We start from the raw sequence: 27053 nt of genomic DNA, 5'->3' as shown, positions 1-27053 counted from the left end.
CCCCTCAAGACTCCCTCATAAACACATTCCCTCCTCCCACCAGATGGTCCTATGCAGCACGTGTACCGCACATATACGCTGCTACACAGTGCTCCGCCCCCACCCTACACTCCCACCCCTCACCGTAAATATGCACAGCTTCAACCCCCACCATACACATACCAACCAGCCACCATATATAAGCACATACGTCTGCTCCACACATGCTCCACACACATACATGCATATTCTTAAAAACAAATAGGAGGTCCTAATTTTTTCACCTGTGTTATAGGTATCCTTCCATGTCTATACATAGGGTTATACCTTCTTTTTGTAGCTGCAGAGTTGTCTGCATCCTAGGGGGGAGGATCAGCACCTAGGATTCTGGCTTTATTATATATAATAATTGTATGTATCTATGTACATACACATAAATATTTAATATGTAGACAACAGAATGTTTCTCTTCAAAGGCTGGGAGAATCTCCTTTTTAAGGGAGGGCAGCAGCAAGAAATGTATCATCATAACCAAAGAACTGTGGATTAAGAAGGAGAATGTGCACTGTAGTCCTACTGTGTGGCCAAAATTACTTTTCACTGATACCATGGAATACGTGCAGGCAAAATATGTAATGCTACTAATATTGCTTGCTTCTCTCTATTTTTTGTGTATCTAAAAAGGGGCTGGCCAAGATCAGGTTATTCCAGGAGACCACAATTCAAGGGCCTAACCTTTACCTTGTGCATTTCTGGAGATGAGGAGAGAACTAGGAATGGTCAGGTACAGTAGTAACTTGCCGTCCCTGGAAGTGCTCTTTCCAGGAGTACAATAATTTGAAATGGTGCCCATTGGGAGGAAGCTCTTGGGACGCACTTACACTAGAGAGAGGAGACTATTACTGGAAGTGAACTACTGGAAAATAATTAGCATAAAGAAATGAGTCAGTCTCTCACACACACATATACAAGCTGTGTGGAATGCTACCCAAAGGCTGAATTTCTTTAGAATTATAGTTGTTGACATTAGCTAAAACTAAAAATGGTCATGAATCAAAAAAGATCCATTTTTTTTTATAAAATAACAATTTATTACCATTTTAAAACAAGTCTCACAAAATAACATTCAGAAACTCAAAATTTCTAAATAATTTAACACACAAAAAGTTTAGTCATAAAGTCATGCTACAAAATTCCTGTGTATAAAAGATTATTACCAAAGTATTAATAGATGTTAAAACGTTCTTCAGATGGGAGTTGATTCTAAAAGCCAAAGATTCTGGAATGACGCTTGTGATCATAACTGACAACCTGGGAGAAGTAGCTGGCTATATGTTTACTCTCTTTGGCTGCCAACTCACTGGTCTTTTTGATGAATTTATCCCTCTAGGCAATAGCACTTCAGAGGCATGCACCCTGCTGATCAAAGAAGCAAAGAGCTTCCACCCACATAACATTGAAAAAAAAAAAATTTTTTTTTTCACATAACGTTAGCCACAACTTAATCTAGCCAACATCCAAGTTTTTTTTTAAATATAGATGTGGGGAAGATAACTCAAAAGTTTCTATTCTGACTAGACATGGTCTTAAGATGGCACCAAGTAGGGAAATAGGGAAATCCCGGCTCTGATTAGGCCAACAGACAGCTACTGCTCATGTGGGCTTAGAACAGCATGGGTGAGATTTGTCTCTCTAACATCCACGTGCAGGCTAGGTATTTACCCATCTGCCCTTTGGGAATACTTTCTGCCAACAACCAGTTCATAATTTTAAAGTGCAAATCTACTGAAAAATAGTTTACCCACCCTCACCCCTTTTTTACATTTGCTGGACCATAATTTGATTGGCTGGTTCTTCTCTAACCTGCCCAATACGGGAAACTAATTAGAATCCAGTTATAACTATTCCAAGTAAGTGTCAAGTGAGAAGCTTTACTCAATTTATCTTAGATCAGAAAAAGGTAAGACTAAGCCTATTTCTTCCTTCAGTTTTCTTCCTTCTCAGTCACTGATTTATAAAAAGGTGAGAATAGATATATAGATATGAGATTTCTAAAAGTTCAGTGATTTTAAACATAATTTTTCTATTGCACCTATTTTACGGTTCTACAACAACAAAAACACCAAACCCAATGAAACATACGCTAGAGTGAAAATAAAGGAATATAGTCAAGCTAGCTGTGTCAGAAGCACCAACTCTGCTACACTGAATCTTTTTTTTATATTGCATTATTTACAGGCACATTAAGCAGCCCAAATAAAAAAAAAGTGTGCCAAAGAAATACATTTCTGGTAAAGGATAATTTGCAGTTGAGTGGTTTTCTACCTTTACCAACGCTTACAACGTATACAGGTCCTAGTGAACTGCTGGTCTGACATGCTAACTAATGCTCAAATGCTCAAATTTTTTTTTGGCGAAAGATTAAAGCCAAACTTTCTGGGCCTACACTTTTCTATGCAGTCCTAAGAACAACCCAGATGGAAGATTCTGGGTCATAGAGTTACTACCTTCAATTCTACACATCACCAATTCTGAGAATAAATCAACAGTCAAGATTCATTTCTCCTTATTTTGCTTCAGACCACTGGTAAAAGGTATCAGAATAAGAATCTGCTCAAGTCAAAAATTCTCTTTCCACACAGAAACCATATTGAAGTGTTTTATAACACCTCTATTTGTGGAATCAATGTAGTAACCACACCAAGTTACTGACCAGGAGTTATTATGATCACACCCAAAATCAATGTCTACACCAGCTACTTTTCATACATGATTACCAAATTTTACACAGTATATTCATGTATTTAATGACTGCTACAGTCTGCAGAATTCTGTGCATTACTGAACAGTTAGTGAGACTTAAAAGAACGATGATCCATTTTTCAAAGCACACTGAAAATGTTAGAGACAAAGCAAAATCTATCATAAAGTTGGATTCTTTCGCTATTGAGAGAGAGGTAGGTGAATGATCACTGTCCTAAGATAAGCAAGAATGCTAAGAAATGAAAAGTTGAGACCTGCTGAAAAAAATAAGTTGAACCTTCCAACCCTGAGTTTCTAATGATCTGCGAAAATTATGAAAATGAGCAATACAAAAAAGGGAAACACCAGTGGCCATTTCCTTCCATCCATCATTATTAAACACATCACCTTCTTTTACCATAACTCACAGTGAAAACGAATGGGCTCTGAACAAAAGCAGTGTTGGTGTAAAGTACAAAAGCACTGCTTCTCAACCAGGAGTGAATCTGGTCACCCTATCCCTGCTCCTGGCGGACAGATGGACATGTCTGAAGACATTTTTGATTGTCACAATTGGGGGGAGGGTGCTACTGACATCTAGTGGGTAGAGGCCAGAGATGCTACTAAACATCCTACAAAACACAGGACAGCCACCCACAACAAAGCCCAAAATGTCAGTAGCACCAAGGTTGAAAAACCGTGATTTAAAGAAACAAATTCTTATCCACAGAAAACATAAAAACCTTTCAAGACCTGGCAGGTAATATGGCCATAGGCTTAGAGTTAGGGAACATAGAAGAGCTAAAGTCAAATTTCCTGTGAAATATTAAAATGCTGAACTGATTCCAGAGTTCTATCATCATTTACTAGAAGTAAGAGATTTAAATGATGCACTAAAATAGCATAATGCATTAAACCAGGAGCACAGAGAGAACCCACTCCTAGCTGGTCAAATACCTAATCCAAGAGGCAAAAGCCAAGGCATTTAATATCAGTTAAATTTACAGCAGTAGAGGATGATTGGAGGGACAATTTGGGAGAATATCCTGAATTCTTCATATACCCTCCCTTCCATTTTCTAAGGACGTGGATTCTGGCTTTAATTCCACGAAAAGGATGCGTAGAAGGCATTCAAATATTTGTTTAGTGGAACTGAATTTGAATTTTTTGTGAAATGGACACAGAAAAGTACCTTATATTTCTGACAACTACCAGTGATTAAAAGACATTAAGAAATAATGAGAAGAGAAAATTAGTTCCTACATTACCGAATTCAGAAAAACCAAATACCAAAAGTCATTTTACAAATAAATTCAGTATGAAATCACCCTTTCCCTCGCATATCCACTTCCAGGATAACTTTTAGAAAATACACCCATTCATAGCAATATGGCTTCAAGCTTGACTCCTGGATGAAGTACAAACCCTAAGAAGCTCATTTTCCCTCTCAGCCTCCCGGCCTTAAACACCAATGGGAACGAAGGCTCATTACCTTATGGTTCACAATAGAACGCCCAAAATCTTTGATTGTATAAGCCAGTCAGAGGAGAGTAAAGATTTACTTCGTATCAGGTTGTAAGGAAGAGCTAAAAGGAAACTAAAAAGGTGTTGGAATAATTCTTACTGTTGTTTGTACTGAGAATTGATTGTCAAAGCAGTGGTCCCTTTTGATCAGAGTGACTCTTGGAGAAATCAAGTAATTCCTACTTAAATGATGGCTGAAAACTTCTAAAACCCAAGACTACTTATACACACACTTTTTTTAGAAGTGACTCTCCCCTTTTTAACAGTGTAGATGGGGAAACAAGAATCAATAGTCTCTGGCTGAGGGACTTTAGGCACAATTTGGCAAAGGGCCCCTGGCTTCTTTTCTGCAATCTATTAGTGATTCAGTCATAGCCTGCTATGGACTTCATTTGGTTACTGACTACAATGTGTTTTCCAGAAAGATAAATACCACAAAATTTCTTTCTTACCTGATAAATTCTAAGCTCTGCCTCTGACCATCACTTAGCAATCTGGAAGTTAAAAACCTAATGCTTCACACAGGAAGCAATCCTCAAAAATACTGCCATTTGCCTGGAATCCCATAATGAAACTTCTCTCTTCTCTCCACAACCACTTACATAATACAATTAAAGAGCTGCTTAACCTAGAGCTTCTCAAAAAATATATTTTGAAATATTAACTTTCATTTCTTGAAAGGTACCAGATCTCATCTTTAAGTTCCATACCTCTATAACCATAAAATCACTTCCCCTAACAAAGAGGGCCACCAAAGCTATTAGAGCAAATTTTGACATATATACCTGGGCCACATTTAGGTTAGGAATTCAAACATAGCTATTCCTTAAACATAACGAAGTACAAACCAAAAAAAAAAAAGTGCCTAAGGCCAGGTCCACATGAGTAACATGACCACATTACTGGTAAAAGGAATGATGATGATAGTCATTTTAACCACTGACCTGAATCACAAAATGTCTGACTGTGCACAGTGACTCAAGTGGCCACACATGTGAACACAACCTAAATTCCAGTTGATGATCCACACATTTTTGGAAAAACAAAGAGTAAATACTAACATGGGCTATAAGGCCTCCAAGATATTAATTTTTCATTTTTTGACCATAACTTTTCAAATTGGATTTTGGATCCTGGGTCTAGGGCTGCTGCTGTATTTTTAAGAGAAGCTCTTCCTATCACCATGCTGCCTTCTGAACCAAAAGCATGACATGCTTGTGCTTCTGAGTCATACAGTAGGGAGATGGACCATCAGGAAAGATGGTTTACAAAGGCAAAAGTTAAATAGTACATCCTTTAAAATGCCTTCTCTAAAATCTGAATCAAGAACCACGATTGTTCCGCTGTTATAAAATGACTGGTCTACAAAGGTTTCAACAGATAGGGCCACACAGTACATAACTGGGACTGAAGACAGAAATTGAAAATTTGTAGTTTCTAAAAGGAGACTAGAATATATAAAGTTGGTGTTATTATTTTGAGGGAGACACACTGAACAGGTTAAGAGAAAAAAAATGAGAATAAGAGATTTGTTTTATCTTCTTAAGAACCTTTTGACCCATAGTCTTTAACATAGACCATTATACAAAACTTGTCTTTTGTTCTTACGACATTTAAATAAATTAACACAAAGCAGAAAACGTGGTGTTAGTTTTCTTCTTCCTCATCCTCTTTAATTACTGGGGTACCTAAAATGAAAAAGAAAATTATTTCTGGCCATTCTCAACAGGTTGTTAAAATTCTAAATGAAAATATTTTCCCGTTCACCAGAGGCGCTCTGAGACGCTGTGAAGTGTGCCATAATAAAAGTAATTTCATAAAATAATCTCTTTAATTTGAAATTCTACAAAACAACTCTCGGGGGAATTTTCAAATGGATTAACGTAAACACTTATCACTGTTCAGCTCCCCAAATGCAGGATTACTCATAAAAATGCCTGAGATGTCAGGCAGAAAAATAAAGTAAGCCCTGTACACATTAAAAACTTTGTTTGCATGTTAAATACAAAGAAATATTCATCATTTTCCATAATAAAATATACAATCCCAGTGCCGCTAGAAATCTAATTTTTATGTGAACTTCCCCAATTATTCAACACCAAGGACAAACTTTTTTAAAGAAAAACTACTGCAGAGAAAACAAAACACATCCGCAGACTCTAGCTGGGCCAAGAACCACCCGTTTCCACCTCTAGCATTTTAAAGCCTATCCATGATTTGACTCCAGCCAACTATCCAGTTTCAACGCTGCAGTCATTCATCCTCTACTCCTGCTGAACTATCAGCTAGCTGTCTCCCAAACTCATGCTGCACGCTCCTACCTCTGGACTCCTGGTTAACAAAGTTCTTCCATTTTGGAATGCCCTCCCCAATTCTCCTCCCATCCAAATCCTCTCCTCATTCAAGAACCAAGTCCAATCCCTTTTCCTCTGTGATGTAAACTTATGTTCTTTATGGCAGTGAGCGTGAAATTTTATTAAAATACAACATACATACAAAGTGCACAAAAGTCAGCAAGTCTTAGGGGATGTTTCTGCAGAAGATATAGTTTGTGAGATAATACAGAACAATGTGCAGAAGGAGGGGAAGGAGAATTCTTCCCAGACTAGAAAGAGTGAGCAAAAGAGAAGGAGGTCCAGTGGGTCCTGAACAGTAGAAATTTTGGCCCTGCTTCCTGATAGCACCACTGGGAGGAGGCAAGATCCAAGGAGGAATGACTGTGGGTTTTCATCTAGAGAGATAATCCTGTAGGCACCAAGGATCTAATTCTCAAAAAAGCATTTTCATAACCCAGGAATACTCTTAGGGTCACTATGAGTTGGAATTGACTCGACAGCAATGGGTCTGGTTTTTTTTGTTTTGGAGTAGCATGGAAATAGCAGGGAGTTCTTGGGATGGGGACAATAGGTATCTCAGTGGTAACTGTGGAACCTGTCCTCATGACTTGCCCCTAGAATGGCTGCATAATGCCAGGGGACCTTGAGAATAATAGATTAAATTTCTTAACAGCCTGGCTGAATTGGATTTGGGGGTGTGGTGGTATTCAGAGTCAAAATAAGATGGATTTATATTGAAATAACTCTTGTATACCTGAGTTTGTGGATTGATATTAAAATCTACTAAAATGATTATAACAAAATTTGTTGAATACTTATTTTGTGCTAAGCACTGTTCACTGTTTAACATGAAATGATTGATAATGGTACCATTATTCTCAGTTTTTAGATTACAAAAGAACAAGGTTTATTGAGATTAACTAACTAGCACGAGGGCACAAATACTATTAAATGGTGGAGCTGTGACATGAATCCAGTCAATCAGGAACATCTATTGGCATTGACACTGATCTTAGGTACTGAGAAACTAAAATTCGGAAAGAGAGAGTGCAAGAACGCAAAGGAGAACACTACAATTTTCACCCAACTGTGAATAAGCAACCACTTAACCATTTATGTCTAGTTATTTTGCAAAAATAATACTTCGTGACTTCTGAGTAAGCCCAGCTTTCTTATAAGTTTTTGGTCTTGGGATGATCCTGTGCCTAGGAGTTCTCTCACCCTGACCCAAACCTGGACCATTAAATCTAATGTGGACAGAAATGGCCTTGGAAAGTGGAGATAATCTATCATTTTCTTCAGCTTTGTTTCTTTTCGTCACTCCATGCCACAAACTCAATTCTTATCCTTAAAAAAACATTTCCAAGCTGGTTCTAGCCCGGTGCTCAGAGTCACTCACCATCCAGCTTCTTCAGTTTGGGTACTCTCTTGGTTGCCTCATCAATCCAGTTCCCCTCAGCAGAGTGTTTCTCTTCCAAGGGATTGCCTACAAACACCAGGTCCTCCAGGCATGGCAGTTCTGCCAGCTTCAGAAATTCAGCTACAAGTACAAAGAATATATTCTATATGAAAATGGCAAGTTTTACTGTTACAATTTGGGGGACTGAATTCCAACATCACTAATCCTCAGTTTGTGGTTATTCAGGACAATCTGTTGCTTGAGATTATGAAGGAAGTTACAGAAGTCATACCAGAGAAGTTATTCTCTGAAGACATTATGGAAAGGAAGGAAAAAAGAAGACCTAAATCTTCTACTCTTATGCTAATCCTAACAATGAGGTTCAGAATTAAAAAGAGCAACAAATCCACCTCCAGTGAAAGGTCTTCTCTATGCTGTGCTGTACCAGAATAGGCTAAACTAAACCGCCTTTGTTTCTACCCATTCTTCCATCTTCGAATTCTTAACGCAACTCATTTAAACTTCTATAATAGAACTTATCACACGATTTTATTATTACTGGTTTTTAAGTTGATCTTCGTCCTAAGCTATAAACTCCTTGAGGGCAGGGATAGTGTCATACTTAACTTTGTAACTAAACAGCCTGGCATAGTTCATGGCACATAATAGGGCTTTAGTGAATGCTGAATCAATAATGTACAATGAAAAAAGCAAAGCGATATCAAATAAGTTTTTAAATTTAATAACAAGAATTATTAAATTTAAATTGGTTCCTTTCAGCCTTTGGACAATAATTTAAAATTTTTTCATGATTTTTAATAGGACCAGGGCCTATGTAATTATATTCATTCTAAGTAAATATTTAAAGTATTTGATGGAAATGTAGGAACAAAAAAAAATGTTCCCATTTTCTATCTTTTTCCTTATTGGCCTATCTTCTATAAACAAGAGATAGAAGGCTAGAAAAGAGCCAGCCTCAGCTTACCCCAGTCTTTCACTAGGTTATTAGACATGTAGAGAATCTTCAATTTCTTCATTACATGGATTCCTTTCAGCTTTTCAATAAAATTGTAGGAGATCCACAGTTCTTCTAATGTGTCCCCTACTACTTCCTGAAAAAGAAAGGAATCTGATTTATATGCTTATTTTTAAGCTTTTCCTCTGTCTCCTTCCTTATAAACATCTATAGACAATGGTCTTCCTAGAGAACAGAGACCCGCCTGTCTACTTCCAGGAAAGCTGAAGGCTGTTGTGGGAGTTTTTTCTCATTAAGGAAGCCAAGTAGAACATTCTCTTCCACTCTTCACACTGATTTGGACTTCTTCTTCTCTAAAATTGTTTCATTAGGCTAAAACTCACAGAATGTAATACTTTAAGAATAGTTACTGAAATCATTAAGAAGGAAAAAAAAAAGCACTATTTTGCCACTTTTATTGAATAGTATAGTTTTCAAATTAATTTCCTGTACATTCTAGTATTTGATCCTTACCACATATAAGGTAGGCAAGGTAGGTTTTCATTTCTATTATAGAGAGATTTAGACTATTTAAAAATATTAAACTGCTACCGAGGGTTGCTCCGTGTCCTAAGATATGGCCTATTCTGGAGAACGATCCACGAGTGTTGGAAAAGAATCTGTACTCTGCAGCTGTTGGGTGGAGTGTACTATATGGCTATGAGGTCAAGTTGGCTGACTGTGCTCTTTAGCTCTTCTGTGATCTTTGCTGACTTTCTTTCTAGATGTTCTGACCTTTACCGAGGGTGGTGTGTTAAAGTCTCCTACTATTACTGTGGAACTGTCAATTTCTCTTTTCAGTGCTGTTAGAGTTCGTTTTATGTATTTTGGAGCCCTGTCATTGGGTGCACAGATGTTTATTATGGTTAAGTCTTCATGATGGATCATCCCTTTAATCATTATTTAGTGCTCTTCTTTGTCTTTTATGGTGGATTTTGTTTTAAAGCCTGTTTTATCTGAGATTAGTATTGCTACTCCTGCTCTTTTTTGGTAGTTATTTGTTTGATATATTTTTTTCCATCCTTTGATTTTTAATAAATTTACATCTTTGTTTCTACGGTGTGTCTCCTATAGACAGCATATTGATGGATCCTGTCTTTTTAATCCGTTCTATTACTCTGTGTCTCGATATGGGTACATTTAGGCCATTTACATTCAGTGTAATTATTGATAAGTGTGAGTTTATTGCTGTCATTTTATAGTGTTTTTTTTTTTTGTGGTGCTAACATTTTCTTTGTTCCTCTTACTCTCATGTGCTGAGTTCCTTTTGTTTGTGGATTTCTTTTTCACTTCTTTTGTTTTTGTAGATTTTGTTTTTACTGAGGCTGTTTTTCTTCTTTATTTTGATGAGTAGGTTTGTTAACTTTCTTTGTGGTTACCTTGAAATTTACCCCATCTCCCTAGGTTTGAACCAGTCTATTATTATGTGGTATTGCCTTGCTTTCCTCTCCATTAGAAAGCTCTATACATACACAGTTTATTCCCTCTTTTATTGTTCTGACGTTGTTGTCATTTACTGATTAACCTCTCTGGTTCTCTGTTGCAATTCTTATGGTTTTTGATAGTCCCTGAGAGTTCAGTTCCTATGTTGGTATCTGGCTGGGACAATCCTGCATCCTAGATTCAGGCTGTGGTCTGTCCAACTGCTACTAAATAGTAGAGTGAGGCCTAAAATTCAGGTTTTTTTCCAACTTTACTATGGAAATTTTCCAACATTAAAAAAAGTCTGAAGAATTTTATAATAAACGCTCATATATCCACTACTCAGATTCTACCATTAACATTGTACTATACTTGACCTATCACCTATCTATCCTACCCACTAGCCATCTAGCAATTCATTTAATTTTTTTGATATATAAAATTCAGTTTAAACTCCAACTCTTTCCATTATAGTATAAAGATTGTATCATACTGCCTCTTAAATGTTAGATATAATCAGTGGTAGAACAAAGACTTTTCCTTCTTTTATAGATATGACAAAACACAGGGATTTTTTTTTTTTTTCTTTAAAAAACAAAAAAGTACTAGTAGGGTCAATTTGATGTCCAATCCCCTCTTAAATTCTCAAAAGAATTTACCTACATCCACATGATAATGTCAACCATGCAGGGCCCAGGTCTATGCCCTGGTAACTGTCCTTTCAAAGACTGCTGAGAGAATAAATGTATCCTGGATAAATATCTTTAATGTATTTTCCATACTAGGAGAAACAAGGGGAAAAGTTGAGAATGTGTGGCCTGAGTTAGCTGTGCGTTGTCATAACTCCTACAATTTATCTTAGTTTTGACTTTCCAAGTTAAGGAGCAACAGTTTCAAAGTAAGAGAAACTTTTAAATCTACCCACCCTGGTACTCTTACATCAAAGCTTTGTGATTTAACTCCAAGACCTTTCAGATGTATTCTGACATTTCCCAAAAGTTCTAATTACTGTATCATATATATCTTTCACAGGAGGGAGATTGGTCTTAAAATAATTTAAACTTTACTGCAGACAGTTTGATTGCCCTGTATTTCCAGCCTTCTCGTATCTCAAATTTACATAGTATGAGCTAGGAAAATTCTAAGCAGAAGATTTAGGCTCGATTCTGGATTCTGTCACTTATTTAATATTGTTTTACATGTGCAGGTGAGAACTCTTGGCCAATTTGATCAATTCTCCAAATTGCCAATTTGCTGAATTTACTCTTTTACTGGTTTATCAAGACTTGTTTATTTACTTCTTTATTATAGCAAGTCATTAGAGTTGGGATAATATAGGCTAGGAGAAAATAGGGTAGGGTAAAATAGGAATTCCTTTGGATAGGATATATACATATATTTTTTAAACAGACTTTAATTTTTAGAGCAGTTTTAGGTTTACAGAAAAACTGTGCAGAAAGTAGAGTTCTCATTTACTGGTCCCACTCCACCCCTAACATTGTTTCTCTTACTAACATCTTGCATTCCTGTGGTACATTTGTTATAAGTGATGAATCAATATTTATACATTATTAACTAAAGATCGTAGTTTACCGGGAGCCTCCAAGTGGCACAAATGGTTAAGCGCTCGGCTACTAACTGAAAGGTTAACGGTTCATAATCCACCCAAAGGCTTGGCGATCTACTTCCTAAAGACCATAGCCATTGAAAAGTGAGTAGAGTTCTATTCAGAAACACGTGGGGTCACCATAAATCAGAATTGACTTGATGCCAATTTTTTGTTTTTTTAAATACAGTTTAATCTGCAGGTTCACTCTGTGTTGTACAGTCCTATGAGTTTTGATAAATGCGTAATATCATGTGTTCACCATTACAGCATCATACAGAATACTTTCGCTGCCATAAGAATGTCCTGTGCTCCACCTATTCATCCCTCCTCCTGTCCCTCTGAAGCCCTGGCAACAGTTGATTTTTTTACTATCTCTGTAATTTTGCCTTTTCCAGAATATCATATAGTTGGGACCATACTCTATGTAGCTTTTTCGGGCTTACCTCTTTCACTTAGATCGATAGCGGCCTTCGAGTCAACTTTGATTCATGGAGACCTTATGTACAACAGAATGAAACACTACCTGATCCTATGTCATCCTCATAATCAACAGCATGTTACAGTCCATCATTGCAGCTATTGTGCCAATTCATTTCACTGAGTGTCTCCCCCACCCTCGCTGTCCCTCTGCTTCACCAAACGTGATGCCTCCTCCAGAGATCCCTCCTGGTGATATATCCAACGCAAGGGTGTTGGACAATATTCTACCGTGAACCGTAAGGTTTTCACTGGTTAATTTTTGGAGGTAGGTCACCAGGCCTTTCTTCCTAGTCTGTCTTAGTCTGGAAGCTCCACTGAAACCTGTCCACCATGGGTGACTCTGCTGGTATTTGAAATACCAGTGGCACAGCTTCCAGCATCACGGTAACATGCAAGCTACCACAGTACAACAAGCCAACAGACAGGTGGTGGTTCTTCCACCCAGCAGTAGGCATTTAAGGTTCTGATAGGATAGCTTTTGAAGATGTCTGTGATGCTTTGTTCACGCATTTGAAGTGTTAATTTCATTTTAGTTTAGCTTTTAGCTATTTGGATGCAGCTGTTTTGCCATCATCAATTTTCAGTGCATTCTGGGATTTTTCTTTACTTGGGAATATGACTTTGGAGAATGACATTTTCTTATACATACTGAATTACAAGTATTGTATAAATCTTGGACGTCCAGGGCATAGTTCAGTCTTTCAGTACTTTTTCAACCTAGCCTACTCCTTTTTGTACTTCCCTAAATATAAAGATTTATTAGCCAGCTGAATTGGATTAATATTTTTACGTGTTTTAGTCATTCCAGAAGTGATCCATGCCTAAAATATGCAGCTGACATTCCACAATAATGGACTGATAAAACCTAACAGCTGGGATGAAACAGCTGCAGTAAAATTAACACTAAACAAAACCTTTAAAAAACTTGAAAAGGTATTGAAACCATCTCAAGCAACACAATTTCCTATATTACTTGATGTTAGTTGCCATCCAGTCGATTTCGACTCATGGTGACCCCATGTGGACAGGGCAGAACTGCACTGCATAGGATTTTCAAGGCTGTGACCTCTGGCTAAGCTTGTGTGAATCAATTCAGTGAATCTGTCATTCAATAAACTGATTCTTTGGAAAACTGGATATTGAGTGAAAAGGCACTTAGCACATTAGCATGCTTCTGCATGTGAACAAATAATTTTCCTCCCAGTTTCTTTCTACGTAAAATGAGGACGGTGGACAGGAAGATCTCTAAGGGCACTTTTAGCTTTTAAAATTTACGATTCTTTAAGGTCAACAAGCCATTATGAGTACTGAAAACAAAAAAAAATCTCTTCCGTGAATAGTATAATGCTGGAGGTTACAGAAGTGAAAAGGGCTTTATGGAGTGCTGTAAAACCCATTCTGGACTGTTTAAAATGTTAGATTATTATCATTACTACTGTTTGCTTTGTATATACAGTAATGAATCCAGACACCACAATGTTGCTTAGAAGTCTTTAAGGAAATCTGATTTGTAAGGAATTAAGAATTAGTTATTGGTAGTTGATTACAAAGTGAATATACAAAAATAAATAATAATAATAATGAAACCAAACTCATCGCCAGCAAGTCAATTCTGACTCATAGTGACCCTACAGGACAGAGCAGAACTGCCCCACAGTGTTTCCAAGGAGCACCTGGTGGATATGAACTGCTGACCTTTTGGTTAGCAGCTGTAGCACTTCACCACTATAACACCAGGGTTTCCACAAAAACAAATAGCTTTTATATTATAAGCCACCAATAAACAGGAAGTGGTTAGAGAAAAATGATCTCATTCACCATCACAAAAAAAACTGTAACTTATCCAGAAATGTACAAGGCCTTATAGAAATTAAAACTATAAAATTCTACTGAAGGACAGAAAAAAAAAATGAATAAATCTTCTTGAAAGGGAAGACTTATTATAAAGACATCAATTCTTCCCAATCAATTTACAAATTAATGTAATTCTACTAAGACTCTCAATGGGAATTTTTTTTCATGACTTGATAAACTGGTTCTTTAATTTTTCTTGAAAAGTAAATATCCAAAAAAAAAAAAAAAAGCTATAAAGATTTTGAAAAAGGAGAGAGGGCATGTCCCAATAGACATCAAAACATATTGTAAAAAGCTAAGGAAAATTAAAGCAGCATAATCTTAGCACTGGAATAGAGAAGCAGAACAACAAACAGAAAGAAACTTGACCATCCAGGAAGATAACCATGCAAACAGGGAAATTTAGATTTCCAAACACCGGAAGAAGGAAACTTTTCAATAAACGGCATTCAGAGAGAGGGAAAAAAAGGCTTGATACTTGCCTCATGCCACATGTAAAACTAAAATATAGATGGATTAAAAGTATAAACTTAACATTGAAACTTAAAACCCTATAGAAGTACTAGAAGAAAATATAAGAGTATTTTTATATTCTGGAAGCAGGTAAGATCTTCTATATAAGATACAGAACACAGAAGTCATAAAGATTTGACTAGTAAAAACTAAAAGTCTCCATATAGCAACTACTAATAAAATTAAAGGACAAGTGACAAACTAAAAGAAAATACATTCAATAATTTTGAAAGCTGTTTGCATTAAACTGCGGCGTGGAATCTACAATCAGACTAAGTGCGACTATCTTGTGTTAAGTCCTCCACCTCTTCCTCCTCTCCCCTTCCCCTTTCTTGGTGCCTTCCCCACCTTCTTTAATATGTGGCTTTAGGATTTTTTCCTTGTATTTTCTGGGGGAGAAATAAATTTCTTTAATTAAAAGAGTAACACAAACACATAAAAATCAAACAGCAAAAACAAGAATAAAGAGAAATCTCTCTCATCCAGTTCCTTCCCCAGAAATAACAGCTGTCACCAAAATTACTCCATGAATATACGTACATAAAAATATCTACTGTCCTTTTTTTCAATATATCTTAACAATATATCTTGAAAATTATTAGATTTTAGCACATACACATAAGTCCTGTCTCATTTTTTTCCTAGATGCATACTATTTATTTCTTTAACTAGTTTACTACTGATAGACACTTAGGTAGTTGAAACCTTTGGTACAAGCTATGTTGCAATGAACATATTTGGTCCATCGTCTTTGTCCACGTGTATAAGTATGAAAAACTCCTAAATATAGAATAGTTGGGGTAAACTGCACAAGCATTTAAAACTGTGATAGCTATTGACAAACTGCCTACCAAAGAAGCTGAACCAATCAATCACCTCAGCAACAGTGTTTAAGAGTGTTCACTATACTTGGGCACAATAACATTAACTATCTTAGCCTCAGTTTCCTTATCTTAAAATGAGAATAATAACATCTACTTGTGAGTTTGAAATGAGATAATGCATGTAAAGAGCCTGATACAAAACTGCATCAACAATAATAATAGTAATAAAGTTTTAAATAACGGATGACTATTGGTTTAATACTGAAGTTAACCTAGAATTCAATAATAAAAAAAAATAAAGCAAATATAAAAATGGGTAAAGAATACATTTGGTCAATTTCCAAGAAGAAATATAATGACTAGTAAATGTATAAAAAGATGTTTGAAGTTACAACTGATTAGAGAACACAAATTAAAACAACAATACCATCTTTGCTGATCATTGTGACAAATATTAAAAATATGGATAATAATCAGTGATGTCGACTGTGGAGGGGATAATCCTCACCCACATACAATCAGTGTAAGTGGGAACTGGCATAAGCATCATAGGAGTAAATTAAAATACATATCAAAAAATTTAAATGCATGTATCCTCAACATTTCTTCTTTTATGAATCCTATGTAAACATTCAAATAACCATAGAAGGATATACATGCAAGGATGTCCATTCCAGCATGATCTGTACTAGCATAAAAAAACAAAAACAATACTTAATGGTCTGAGTGAGACTAGAGAAATCCCGGCGGCCATGCTCCCCAGACCTTCTGTTGGCACAGGACAGGAACCATCCCCAAAGACAACTCATCAGACATGAAAGGGACTGGTCAGCGGGTGGGAGAGAGACGCTGATGAAGAGTGAGCTAATTATATCAGGTGGACACTTGAGAGTGTGTTGGCAACTCTTGTCTGGAGGGGGGATGGGAGGATAGAGAGAGAGGGAAGCTGGCAAAATTGTCACGAAAGGAGAGACTGAAAGGGCTGACTCAATAAGGGGAGAGCAAGTGGGAGTACGGAGTAAGATGTATGTAAACTTATATGTGACAGACTGGATTTGTAAACGTTCACTTGAAGCTTAATAAAAGTTAATAAAAATAAATAAATAAATAAATAACTCCCCCCCCAAACCCTGGAAATTATCTAAATGTCCAGCAGTATAACAGTTAAATATATTATTATATACTGATACTATGAAAACCACGCAGCAATTAAAAAAGAATGCAGATTCTGGGAAGAACAGGTGTGAACAGGTCAAGGGTTCTGACCCTTTCCAGACATACATCAGGAAATGTGTACGTCCTGTGGGACTCTGAATCAGTGGGCAGAGGACAGCCACAAGAGGCTGCAAATGGAACCAAGTCAATAATGAATCTTGTACAGTAGGAAAAGTGTTTTTTCCATTGCCCTAGCCCCTCCCTCCCTAGACAATGAGATGGTTGGCTTCTGCAGACAAATGTAGCAGCATGCACTCCAACCAATACGCAGCTCACCTCTGAAGAGGGAAGGGTCACAAGATCTGGCTCTGAAATAAATAGGAAGCATCTCCCTCATCGTCTATTTGGGGTGTGCCCACCCTTCCCCCTCCCAGCACAGTGGACAGAGGGCTGCTGCAGTCCCAGTCAACCCACAGCTCGCCCAAGCACAGGGAAGGGCCCTGAGCTCCAGCTCTGAGATAAGAGGGCCCTCACAGAGCACAGGAGGAAGTGGCAACCAAGGACTGGGGACTTCCCCTGGAGGAGGGCTGTTCATTCAGTATGGGCTCTCCGACTAGCTTAAAAAGTCATTGTCCTCAAGTCAGTTCTGACTCACAGCAGCCCCATGTGTTACAGAGTAGAACTGCTCCACAGGGTTTCCTTGGCTGCAATCTTCACAGAGGCAGATCGCTAGGGCTTTCTTCTGTGACACTGCTCATTGGGTTCCAACCACCAACCTTTAGGTTAATAGATTAACACAAACCTTTTACACCATTCAGGGACCTTTCTGACCAGCCAAAGAGCTGCTGAAGGGCAGAAACACAGCCCTTAGAGAGCAGGGGAGAGAACAATAACCAAAGACTGAAGGCTGTACTCCCTGACAGGTAGGTTGATTAGTGTGTGTTCTCTATTCTGTTTGGGAACTGCTGAAGGAAGGACTCCTTGGTCTGGATTGAAACAGTTATCAAAGAAAGCGAGAAGGAGCAGTGAGCAAAGTCTGAAGACTCTGCATACCTAAGAGCTTCTTGAAGAAAAAAGCATTGTCAAAAACACCGAATACTTGGGAGAACTGAGACTGCTAACATCTTGTATAATTCTAATGCCCAGAATGTAACAAAAAATCACAAGCCAAACAATGAAACTGGAAATGGCCCATCCAAGTGAACAAGACAAAGGGAGAGAAGTCATATTTATGGAAGCTCAAATAATGAACAGGCTGGAAGAATATAATAAAACAATATTAAACAAGCTCAAAGAACTAAGGAAAAACACAAAGAACTAAAGAAAATCAGGAAAATAATGCATGAATAAAATGAGAATTTAAGTAGAGGTAGACACTATAAAAAGAAGCCAAACAGGGGCAGGTGGAATGGAGAAGGAAAGAAAGCCTCATTGTTTAGGAATACTGAGCTTCTGTTAAGGGTGATGGATAAATCTGGAAACAGATACATGATGGTTGAGCTACGTGATGAACATAATTAATGTCACTGAGTTGTACACATAAAAAATATTGAAATGTTGTTATATATATATTTACAATAAAAATACATTAAACTGCATGTATTGACATGGAAGGGTGTATTGTTATATTGTCCTGATATACTGTTGAGTGAAAAAGTTAAATTACAGAAGGAAAATGCCTTGTATAATATCAGTACAAACATAAGTAACACTTATCTATGTACACATAGATAGCTATTTATTTGTACGTGCACAGAAAAAAATGCTAAGTATACACGGTAGTTAAGATTGCTTGTCAACTTGGCTGGGCCATAATTCTCAGTCGTTTGGCAGTCATATGATGCTGAGATTACCCCCATGATGGGACCTGCTGTGAGTAGCCAATCAGTTGAAAGGGAAGTTTCCTTGGGTGTGTGGCCTGTATTGAATATAAGTGGACATTCTGGCAAGGCTTGTGGCTTTTTGCTCACTCTGGATCCTGCAGCTGGCTCCTGTTCATCTGACCTCCAGTTCTTGGGACTTGAGCTAGCAGTTTAACTGTGGTCTTGCCTGTCGATCTTAGGATTCATTGATCTTTGCAGCCTGTGAGCAAGAGCCCCGCTCTCTGACCTGCTGATCTTGGGTTCACCAGCACCTGCGACTACATGAATGAATCAGGAGAAGCCTCTATCCTGATCCACGGACCTGGGATGTTCCAGACCCTACAACCACATATAAATCTCTCTCTATATATATTCATACACTTTACTCATTTTGCTTCTCTAGAGAACCCAGCCTAAGATAGTATATAAAACAATATTATGGTGGTTACTTCAGTGAGTTGGGATGGTAGGTAGGAAAAGACTTCCATTTTATATTTCATATATCTATGAATTGCTTGATTTGTTTTCTACAATGAACATATATTATTTCTAGAATCAAAATTTTTAACTTAAAAGACCAGACTTACTGGTCTGACAAAGACTGGAGGAACCCCTAAGACTATGTCTCTGACCTGGAACTGAAGCCATTCCTGGAGACCACCTTTCAGCCAAACAATACACAGGCCCATAAAATAAACAATAACACCCAAGAGGAACATGCTCCTTCGAGCAGTCAGTTACACAAGGTCAACATTTGCCCCAAGAACAACACTGCCCAAAAGCAAAGATGAGAAGGTAGGAAAGGGGTAGAAAAACTGGATGAAAGGAAACAGGGAACAGAGGGTGGAAATGGGGTGAGTGCTGACACATTGTGGGGAATGCAACCAAAGTCATGGAACACTTCATGTACAAACTATCAAATGGAAAACTAATTTGCTCTGGAAACTTTACAATAAAAAATTAAAAATAAATCTACATTTTTTAAATTTAACTTGAACAGCACATTTTGTAATTAGTAATAAGATATATTGAGTTACTCAATAAATTAACATAGGTAATATTTATTGAGTGCCTACTACATGTATCAAGTGCTACTGTAGGTGCTGAGGAACAAAACTAACACGGTCATTGCCATCATAAAGCAGAATTCGGATTCATGTGTATGTGTGTGTGAGACAGAGAAAGACAGAGAGAACAAATAAGAATTTAGATACAGGGTTATATTTAAGAAGGTGACATCTGAGCTGAGATCTGAAGGTTAAGAAGGAGCTAGCAATGTGGAAATACAGGATAACAGAGTCGAAGATTCAAGGAAATGAAAGGTGGCCAGTGGTTGGAGATTCCTAACTAGAGAGAAGAGTACTGTGAAATGAGATCAGAAAGGAAGGCAGAGGCCAGATATGAATGGGCCTATAATATACCTTAATAGTCAGTTTTCCTAAGCAGTTTTAAATGAAAATCTTTCTTTTAATTTAACATTCTATATTTCACACACTACGGTAGTCATTTGTAATTTATGGAGGCAGTTACTTAAATCATGCAATGAGGCTGGCGTATCTCAATGAATAATTCATCTAGTATGTGAACTTATTTGAAGCCCAGCATCTACATCTTTGTGTACCTTTAATTTTCTTTAGTCTATGCACAAGTAGTAAAGCTTTTAGACTGGTAAGTTGTTGTTTTTGGTGAGTGTATGGTGCATGTATACACACACACACACACCCTGGAAAGAAATGAACTGTTGGACGCTAACGATATGAGTCTATAGAAAGTGAAAACCAAAAACCAAACCAAACTCGTTGCCTTCGAGTCAGTTCTGACTCATAGCAACCCTATAGGACAGAGTAGAACTGTCTCATAGAGTTTCCAAGGAGCATCTGGCGGATTCAAGCTGCTGACCTTCTGGTTAGCAGCTGTAGCTCTAAACCACTATGCCACCAAGGTTGCCACAGAAAGGGAAGAGATTTAAAAAGTAATAGTTTCAGTCAGATAATTTCTCATACATGCCTTTACTCCTATATAATTTCTTTGTGGTCTCTCGTTGTATATGAAATTTCATGGAAGTACAGCCAAAATGTTTCTTAGAAGCAAGGATGGCTAGACTTTGTCTCACATACTTTGGACATGTTATCAGGAAAGATCAGTCCCTGGAGGACATCATGCTTGGTAAAGTAGAGGGTCAATGAAAAAGAGGAAGACCCTCAATGAGATGGATTGACACAGTGGCTGCAACAATGAGCTCAAGCACAACAACAATTGTGAGGATGGTGCAGGGCTGGGCAGTGTTTTGTTCTGTTGTACACAGGGTTGCTATGAACCAGAGCCAACTTTGATGGCACCTAACAGCAAGAGCAACAATACAGTAATATTTGAGAATTGGGGTTCTGTAAATATCTGGGGAACACCAAGTGTTTGCCGAACTGATCCTAAAAATTTGGGGGTACATTTATTTATGCTCTTCCTTTGTAGATACTTCGAAGTAATGTTTACCCTGAAGTATAATAAATGTTGAATTTTTATACTACAATAACTTATAGTATTGACATTATGACTTGTAGTGACATTACGAATAATGTCACTATACTTCAAATTTTTACCATCTAAGGCTCAGAAAATGGACAGAAGGCAAAATATCCTTAAATTTCTCAATCTATTTAGAACATTAAAAAAATGAAATTTTTACAGATCATTAAGGATTCTACCCATTCATATCTAATTAAAAAGCTAATAATTCATCTGGTGGTTATTGTTTGGAGGAAGGAAAGTTCCTTTATTTAATTCCAGAATCTAATCCCAAAGAATTTTCAAGTATTTTATAAATTTATTAGTAACATTTCATATGAGTACATTGACATGTATGAGAGGGAATATTATCCAGAGATTGGCTAATGACTTGTTCATTTTTCCAAGATGATTCAGAAATTGTACCTCTGAACACTTATGCAGGCATTACAACTGTTTCTGCAATGGGAGAATGATCATTTTAGCCTTCTGGTCTTGGAAGGTTATTGCTGAGAATTACTACAGTTTCAACCCCACTGGCTCTTAATGAAATACAATCTAGCTTATTGGAGGGAAGGAGGAAAGGCTGTGGGAACCATAAAAAATTTCAGAATGTTCATGAATTCTTTAACAATAAACACTTGAATTTATGCCTAGTTTTACAATATTGTTCCATCTCACGTTCTTTGGAAGGAAATACAAATGGCCAATAAATATACACATTAAGACATATTGCCAAAAACTTTTTTAAAAAACCCACAGTTGTTAAGGGGAAATGGGGACCCTCATACATTACTGGTGGTAGTACAAAATGTTATAATCTTTTCACAGAGCAACTTGATAATATGTCCAAAACAAAACAAAACAACCCACTGCCATTGAGTCAATTCTGACTCATAGTGATCCTACAGGACAGAATAGAACTGCCCCATACAGTTTCCAAGGCTGTAAATCTTTACGGAAGCAGAATGCCACATCTTTCTCCCCCGTGATAATATGTCACAAAAGCCTTAAAAGAGATTCATACCTTTTGACCCAGCAATTCCATTCTAGGAATTTATCCAAGGAATTATTCATGGATGTGTACAATAATATAGCTAAAAGGAGATTCATAACAGCATTGATTAACTCCAAACTGGAAACAAACTAAATATTGAACAATAACTGGTTTAAAAAAATTATCCCACATTAATAAAATAGAATATTATGCTGTTATTAAAAGAAAACATGGTTAAAATTATTTTAAAAACTTAAGTCAGATCCTACAGTCCAAAACCTTCAATGTCTTTGCACCCCTCTTGGAAAAAAAATCTAAAATCTTTATCATGGTCTATAAAGCCCTATGTGGCCTGGTTTCTGGCTCCCTCTCCAACTCATTGAGGACCACTCTCCCTCCCTCTTTCAACTCTCCTTGCTCTTACTCAAGCATGCCAAGTGGCCTCACTTTCAGACCTTAGCACTTGCTTTCTCCTCAGTCTGGAACACTAGTGGCTCAGCCAACTGCATGCCCTGCACCCTAAGTTCCCCGGAGACAACTTATCACTCTGTGTTCTCTTGCTATGCCTCATTTTTCTTCATTACGTTCATCACCACCTGATATATTACACAATTATTTTTACCTATCCTACTCTATTATAATAGAAGTTCTGTGAGAGCAAAGACTTTGTTTCACATTCTGCTGTACCTCCAGTGCCTAGCCAAAGTCTGGTTTAAAGGAGGCACTCAGGAAATACATTGAATTAATTTGTTGAATGAATGACACTGAAATGATTATTACATCTTACACAAAACAATATGTAAAGTATGATTTCACTGTCTATAAGATGTAAATCAAAATTGCCAGTGGTTTATTTTTAGTTCTACTTTGTAAAGTTTCTGCAACAGACAAGTATTATTTTTATACTAAGAAAAAAGTATGTGTGTATGTTTTCAAGCAATAAATAATAACCTACCAGTCCATTTAAGTTCTTTATGTTGTTTCTTCCTAATGACAATATCCTCAAGTTTTCTGTAGTGGAGAGAAAGTAATTTTTTGCTTATGAGAATCATATAACACAATTGTAAATCTAGTATAATAAAGCTTTAATAAATTTTACATATTAAGTATCCTTGGAATGTGCTCCTCAGAACACTCAACCATACGCGATCAAAAGGGCAGCATCTGTTCAAAAACAAAGTTCAGAAGGCAGAAAGGGGCAGGAAAGATGGGTAAATGGAAACAGGGAACCCAGGGAAGAAGTGGATAGAGTGCTGTCACACTGAGGGGATTGCAATTAATGTCATGAAACAAGTGTATAAACTGCTGAATGGGAAACTAATTTACTCTGTAAACTTTCACCGAAACCACAATAAAACATTCAAAAATCATTATATAATGAGTAAAAAAGGCTATGTTAATAAAAATTGGTAATCATGTAGAAAATACACTGACCTATCATATACGGTAAACACTACAATTTTACATCATGCCAATATTGAATAAAGAAATGGTTAGCTATTTGGAATGAATAGACTTAAATTGCTGGCTAGTAAAAGTATTACAGGGATAAAAAGTAAAGAAGATTTTAACTTTAAATTCAGGAATATATCTATTTCAAATATCTTATAGTATGAGGTCTCACACTAGAAAACGGAACTATATATTTCCATACATATACCAGCTCACTCCACAAAGGATCAGAAGTGAAATCAAATTAATCTAGTATTTAAAATATCTTTTGTTTTCAATTTTTAAAATAATTAGATTGCTATTTGTTTTAAAAATGAAATGCTTATTCATATTTTTTTAAAGGGTGTTTATATATCCATAGACTATTTCTGGAAGAGAAAAAAGAAAGTAGGAACGGTGGTTTCCTTTGGGGAGGAACTGAAAGAGTCTCTGGGTAGAGGAAGACTTATTTTTTACTGTAATCCCTTTTGAACCACTTCAATGAACCCATGTACATGTATTATTTTTCCAAATTAAAAAAAAAAAAAGATTTCCAATAAAACAAAGAAAACCTCATTTCTATTCCAAGAAACTACTTTGATCACTTTTGTGTAAGTTACACATTTAGTTTTCATAATTTAAACTTATGTAAGTATGCTATGCAATATGGTAGTCACTAGCTTCATGTAGCTATTTAATTAAAGTTAAATACAATTACAAATTCAGCTCCTCAGTCACACTAGCCACATTTCAAGTGCTTAATAGCTATATATATTGAGACAACACAGACATAAAACATCTCGAACATTGCAGAAAGTCCCAGTGCTTCTCTATAACATCCACAACTCAATGGTTAAGAACACAAATACAGTTTAACTAGGCTTCAGTCCCAACTCTCCAGGGAAGTAACTGAACTTTGAATGTCAGTTTCCTCACCTGTAAAATGGAGATAATATAATACCTATTTTAGAGAAATATCAGGATTAAATGAGATAATTATCTAAAACATTCAGTGTAATGCCTGATCCACAGTAAGCACACAATAAATGACATGTATACATGTATGTTTGTGTATCAGGCATATATAGTTTTATAAACTTTGGTTTTAATTTCTTTAATTTAATAAATTATTTTAAATTCTCTTTTGTGAAACACTGAACTTTCGAACAAGGTATTTGCAAAATGGTTTATGTAATTCATGCAAAATATTTATTTAATTAAATATTTAATTCATGCAAATGGTTTAACTATTGAAACAAGATTGTGTATAACTATAAATTAATAAAAAATACAATATTTAAGAAAATCACATAATCAACTATTCTTTAAAGCTTCTTGATATGGAGACATTACCTTTTTTCTATTTCATGTAGAATAAAAATCTTATTAAAAAATTCATTCATTCAGCACATATTATTTGAACATCTACTATATGCTACACACAGCTAAAAGCACTCACAATAAAACAGTGAACAATACATATAAAAATTTGTGCTCTCACAGAGCTAACATTTTGGGGACAACAAAATAAATAAGTTAGACATAAATTCTATTAGACAGTGACAGTTGTGAAGGAGGAAAAAAGTAGGTAAGAGGAATGAAACATCAGGGGCTGAGAGCAGCTGACATTTTATATAGAAAGTGACATACATAAAGACCCAAAGGAAGTGAGTAGCTGGCCATGAGGACATCTAGAGGAAAAGCATCTGCAAGCAGGAGGGACTTCGAGTACAAAGGCTTTGAGGGGGAACCACATCAGGAGAGCTCATGAAACACAAGGAACTAGTTGAGGCAGTGAGGGAAGAGTAATTGATAAAGTTAGAAAGATAATAGATCCATTCAGTGCAGAAGAGATAGTGTCTTTAACAAATGGTGCTAGCAAAACTGGATATCCATTTGCAGAAAAATGAAACAGGATCCATACCTCACACCATACACAAAAACTAACTCAAAATGGGTCAAGACCTAAATGTTAAACCTAGAACTATAAAGTTCCTGGAAGATAACACAGGGACAAAGTTGGGGTCCTAATCTATGGTATAAATACACTATCAAACATAACTAAAAATATACAAAACAACAGAAGATAAACTAGGTAACTGGGACCTCCTGAAAATTAAATACCTATGCTTATCAAAAGACTTTACCAAAAGAGTAAAAAGAGAACCTCCAGGCTGGGGAAAAATTTTTAGCAATGACATATCTGACAAGAGCCTAATCTCTAAAATATATAGAAAACTTCAACGCCTCAACAACAAAAAGACAAACAATTCAACAAAAAATGGGCAAGGGACATGACCAGACACTTCACCAAAGATGACATTCAGGCAGCTAAAAAACACATGAAGAGATGCTCACGATCATCAGCTGTTAGAGAGATGCAGATCAAAACTACAATGAGATACCATCTTACCCCTGCAATAATGGCACTAATAAAAAAAAAATTAAAAAACAAGAAACGCAGGCAAGGTTGTGGGGAGATTGAAACTCTTATACACTGCTGGCAGGGTTGTAAAATGGTACAACCACTATGGTAAATGGTATGGTGCTTCCTGAAAAAGCTACAAATAGAAGTACCATATGATCCAGCAATCCTAGAAAAAAAAGAGCAATGACAAGAATAGACACTTGCACACCCATTTCACTGCAGTATTATTCACAATAGCAAAAGGATGGAACCAACTTAAGTGTCCATCAATGAACAAGTGGATAAACAAAATGTGGTACACACATACAATGGAATACTAGGAGACAATAAAGAATAATGATGAGACCAACGATGATCTTACAGATGAATCTGGAGGACATTATGCTGAGTGAGATAAGTCAATCACAAAAGGAAAAATATTTATGATACCATAAAAAGTTAAGAATATTTTTATATGAAGAAAGCAACATTCTTTGATGGTTACCAGGAATGGGAGAGGGAGGGAGGGAGAATCACTTACTAGATAAAAGACATGTGCTAAAACAAACCAAACCTGTTGCCGTCAAATCGATTCTGACACATAGCGACCCTACAGGACAGAGTAGAACTGCCTCATAGGATTTCCAAAGAGCAGAGAGAGGATTCAAACTGCTGACCTCTTGGTTAGCAGCCAAGCTCTTAACCACAGTGCCACCAGGACTCTGGTGAAGGGAAAGGCAACACACAATTTGGGGGAAGTCTGCACAACATGACCAAGGTAAATGAAGACACTGAGAAGTATGCAAGAATAAAGGACAACTCTGGTAAATGCTTTAACATATACAATCCTGCAACAGCTGTAGTAGCAACCAAAAATTAGTGAGTGGTTACACAGGTAGATAAAAAGATATGTATGCTATATAGGTGAGGGCACATGGGAGTATATGTACATGCATATATAGGTATAGTTGTGGGCATCTGTATATACTATTTGCATGCTGC

At 36.7% G+C, this 27053-nt stretch overlaps 1 protein-coding gene across 1 annotated transcript in view; it reads right to left on the bottom strand.

The window, feature by feature from the left end:
- Positions 1-1001: 1001 nt before the first annotated feature.
- DNAL1 (dynein axonemal light chain 1) overlaps positions 1002-27053 on the bottom strand; it is a 51430-nt gene continuing 25378 nt past the window's right edge. Inside the window, exons 5-8 of the mRNA XM_010588731.3 lie at positions 23169-23224; positions 8966-9092; positions 7981-8121; positions 1002-5933 (exon numbers count right to left, since the gene is read on the bottom strand). Coding sequence (XP_010587033.1) covers positions 5893-5933; positions 7981-8121; positions 8966-9092; positions 23169-23224 — 365 coding nt within the window. The 3' untranslated portion in view covers positions 1002-5892. The remainder of the gene's footprint in view (positions 5934-7980; positions 8122-8965; positions 9093-23168; positions 23225-27053) is intronic.

Source organism: Loxodonta africana, chromosome 10 (assembly GCF_030014295.1).
Source record: "Loxodonta africana isolate mLoxAfr1 chromosome 10, mLoxAfr1.hap2, whole genome shotgun sequence".
In the NCBI taxonomy this organism is placed as follows: Eukaryota; Metazoa; Chordata; class Mammalia; order Proboscidea; family Elephantidae; genus Loxodonta; species Loxodonta africana.
This window is presented reverse-complemented; position numbering and strand designations above follow the sequence as displayed.